The following is a 3077-nucleotide window of genomic DNA, read 5'->3' as shown; positions in this document are numbered from 1 at the left end:
ACAAATCTGTAGGTCGTCGACCCTTACTGTATACAGAAGCACGCCTTCACAAACCCTCCCGGCTGCCGATCACGTTCTACCTACAGACCACATTCCTCTAATGATTTATAATCGATGAGGCGAAAGATACCTTCTTTGCATGGTATTATGATGACCCAAGCTTTGTTAGCACAATGAAAAAAAAATATTAGGATAACAGTACAGGGTGATTCACAGTGCTGAGGCCACAGGCTAACCCCAATGTGTCCGGTATTAATGAACGGATTTAAATGCACATGCACACTTACAAACTTCCGTCTATGTCGGTCTTGTATTGTCTTTGAGAAACTTTCCAACATTTGTAGTTCAACATAAACCGGAAATGAAATACTGCTCTAACCAGCAAGGCGGTGATTGTGCGTCTGCCAGCCAATTTCGCTGATTCAGTGATCATGTTATATTCGATAACTGACCTTGTATTTTTAATTTTCCTGATGTGATTCAGGATTTTCACTTGTTACTGGGACACTTATAGGTAAAAACAAGCCTTACGAAGATGCTTAACTAAAAGAAAAAAATTATATGATAGAATAAAGTCATCCGAGTGGATGAGCTGCACCGAGATTTTAGCTGGTTTGGAATTCTGCATAAAATAATATCTAAATGCTGAAAGAGACCTTAAAAACTTGGTATAACTGCAAGTCAGTTGTAACGAAATAAAGTAATACCAATTAACCAGGGGAGGCGGTGGTTGAATCTGTAGAAAGGTGACCTGCAGTCCCGATGGACCCAAGTTCGAAACCCCGCTGGGGCACTGAACAGTTTTAAGGATTTGAATTCATAAATAGCAGGCCTTACTGATCTACCAGATGACCCGCCGACATGTAAAAATAGCCACGCTAATACCAATATACCAGCACTGTATAAGACAGCTCTATCATGTATTCAATATGGACGGTGGGTGTTTGCGCCGAAGTGTTGAAATGCTATATGCAGGAGGACTACTGGGCCTTGGATGCAGCCTCTGAAGACTATGCCCACAGTCGGACACACACACACAAAAAATAAACTGGTCAATTACACACGAGAATATTTATACAGTCTTGTGGTCTCAGAGTAGTGAATCACCCTCTATATTGAGTAATAATAAAATGTGCACCTTACCCCACGCATTTTCCAGTAACCAATAACGGGAGGCATGATGCTCTTTGCTGCTCGCTCTGTTGATGCTGACCACTGCAGCGACTTGTTACTGTTGCTGTAAATGTGCACAGATAATTGTTATGACTGATGTAAGCAATGTGGTAACTTAGGACTGACTGGTGCTGTGATTGTGAACTGATTAATTTTATGACTGTTGTAAAGGGTAAATGACTGAAGAATGGCATACTATGAAAGTACGCTGATCAGTGCTATAACTGAAATAACTGTTGAATGACTGGTGAGTGAGAATATAGGGTGACTAACGCTATGACTGATGGAGGTGGTGTTATGACTTGTGACTGGTGTTTTGAGTGTTGATTTAACTAGGGAATGACTGCTCTTGTGACTGGTGCTGTGGGTATGGCCTAACTGGACTGGACTGGCTGTGATGACTTTTGACATATTAATCTCATGAATAACTATACTCTTTTTTACTTTATTTTGGCGTGAAATTGCCATCTCTCCAACTAGAATGCTGAGTTATGGAAAAGATGTAAAGCCGTAATATTGTTACTTCACTGACCTACATGAAATAATCTACCAAAGTATATTTAGGTCAGGTTAAGGTATGAAGAGTATAATATTAATGTGACTAGCTGTTGAATGACTAATGACAACTACAGTATAGTCGCGGCGCACGACTCTGAGATTGTCATTATCGTACCCTGGCAACCTAACACATAACAGTGCGTCCGATTTCGTATCATAATACTGTATACACGAATCATATTACACAGGAATATATTATACACGAAAATTATCTTATACGAACATATTATACACGAATATTATTATATAAGAACATATACACGAATAACGAGCGTATCATATACTGTGCACGAAATCAGAAGCACTGTTGACGGGTAGCTTGCCAGGGCACGATAATGACCACTTTGGTGTCGTGCGCTGCGACTGTAGAATTGTAGTATGAATATTGGTATAAATGCTCTAACTGGTGAATGACTGACGATGTACAGGTAAACCGCAAAGACTGATGGCTTCTGCTGGGAGACAGATCTTACTGGTGGTATTAACTGAGTGAGGGTTTGGCTGTAACTGACTGCTGCAGGACGCCCCTCGCTGCCACTGATCATGCATGACCTTGGCTCGAGCTGCTAGGTGTCGTCGGGGAAAATAATGGGTTGGGATTCACAAACGAACTCAAGATCACCTTGCCGGCGCTGCTGTGATTTGCTTTTACAGGAAGTACAAGAAGCCTGCAGATGATTACCATAGGTCTTGTACATCTTGAAAAACAAATGCTACTTTCGAGGGGAAAATTATCCTAAGATATACTATGTTCTACAGGAAGGACAAGGGAAGAAGGAAACCGAATCTTATTACAGAAGTGTCTTCAACTGCAAAAACCAAGTCCGAGCTACTAGGTCTGTAAAAACGGGGCTAGGAGTGTTGTAATATATTTTTAGGCGGGTCTTATATTTGCGCTATATATTTGCTATCGCCAGGCAGTTATGTTCAGTGAATTGGGTCATATTTTCGTCCGATAAGGAAGCTCCCTAACACCTTTTCCATACCAGTTTATTTCAGCACCTGTCATTTTAACAATTACTTTTATCTTAAGTATGCAGTCAGTGTCGATAATTCAAAGGGATACATGACACAAGAGAATAGTAAGGTGTAACATGCAGAATAAATCGCTGAGGAAGAGGTGTTAGTAAGCTTCCTCGCGCTACATGTCATTGTCGTGATGATAAAAAAAAAAAAAAAAAAAAAAAACACCAGTCCGGCAGCGTGTTTTGTTATTTTATTCTTGCAATCACCAGACGAATTTATTATCTAGCAGTGGAGTGGTTGATGGAGGCTACAGGTCCGTCGATTGAGGAAGCTTCCTGACACCTTTTCCTAAGCGATTTCTTTTGTTTACTACACCTTAC

At 40.6% G+C, this 3077-nt stretch overlaps 1 protein-coding gene across 3 annotated transcripts in view; it reads right to left on the bottom strand.

Annotated features, from left to right (window-relative positions):
- LOC145415929 (glutathione S-transferase Mu 4-like) overlaps positions 1–2233 on the bottom strand; it is a 32815-nt gene extending 30582 nt beyond the window's left edge. The window contains exons 1-2 of one of the 3 annotated variants that reach the window (XM_080285035.1): positions 2205–2233; positions 1144–1237 (exon numbers count right to left, since the gene is read on the bottom strand). In XM_080285035.1, the coding sequence (XP_080141161.1) occupies positions 1144–1179 (36 nt within the window). In that variant the 5' untranslated portion in view covers positions 1180–1237; positions 2205–2233. Of the gene's footprint in view, positions 1–1143; positions 1238–2150 lie in introns of all 3 variants that reach the window. The other 2 variants (XM_080285036.1, XM_080285037.1) reach the window with 2 other exon arrangements.
- Between the last annotated feature and the right edge of the window lie 844 nt (positions 2234–3077).

This window comes from Coenobita brevimanus, chromosome 104, assembly GCF_032717465.1.
Source record: "Coenobita brevimanus isolate Jiangsu-jjx chromosome 104, ASM3271746v2, whole genome shotgun sequence".
NCBI lineage: Eukaryota > Metazoa > Arthropoda > Malacostraca > Decapoda > Coenobitidae > Coenobita > Coenobita brevimanus.
Note: the sequence above shows the minus strand (reverse complement) of the source record. Positions and strands in the feature narration are given on the sequence as shown.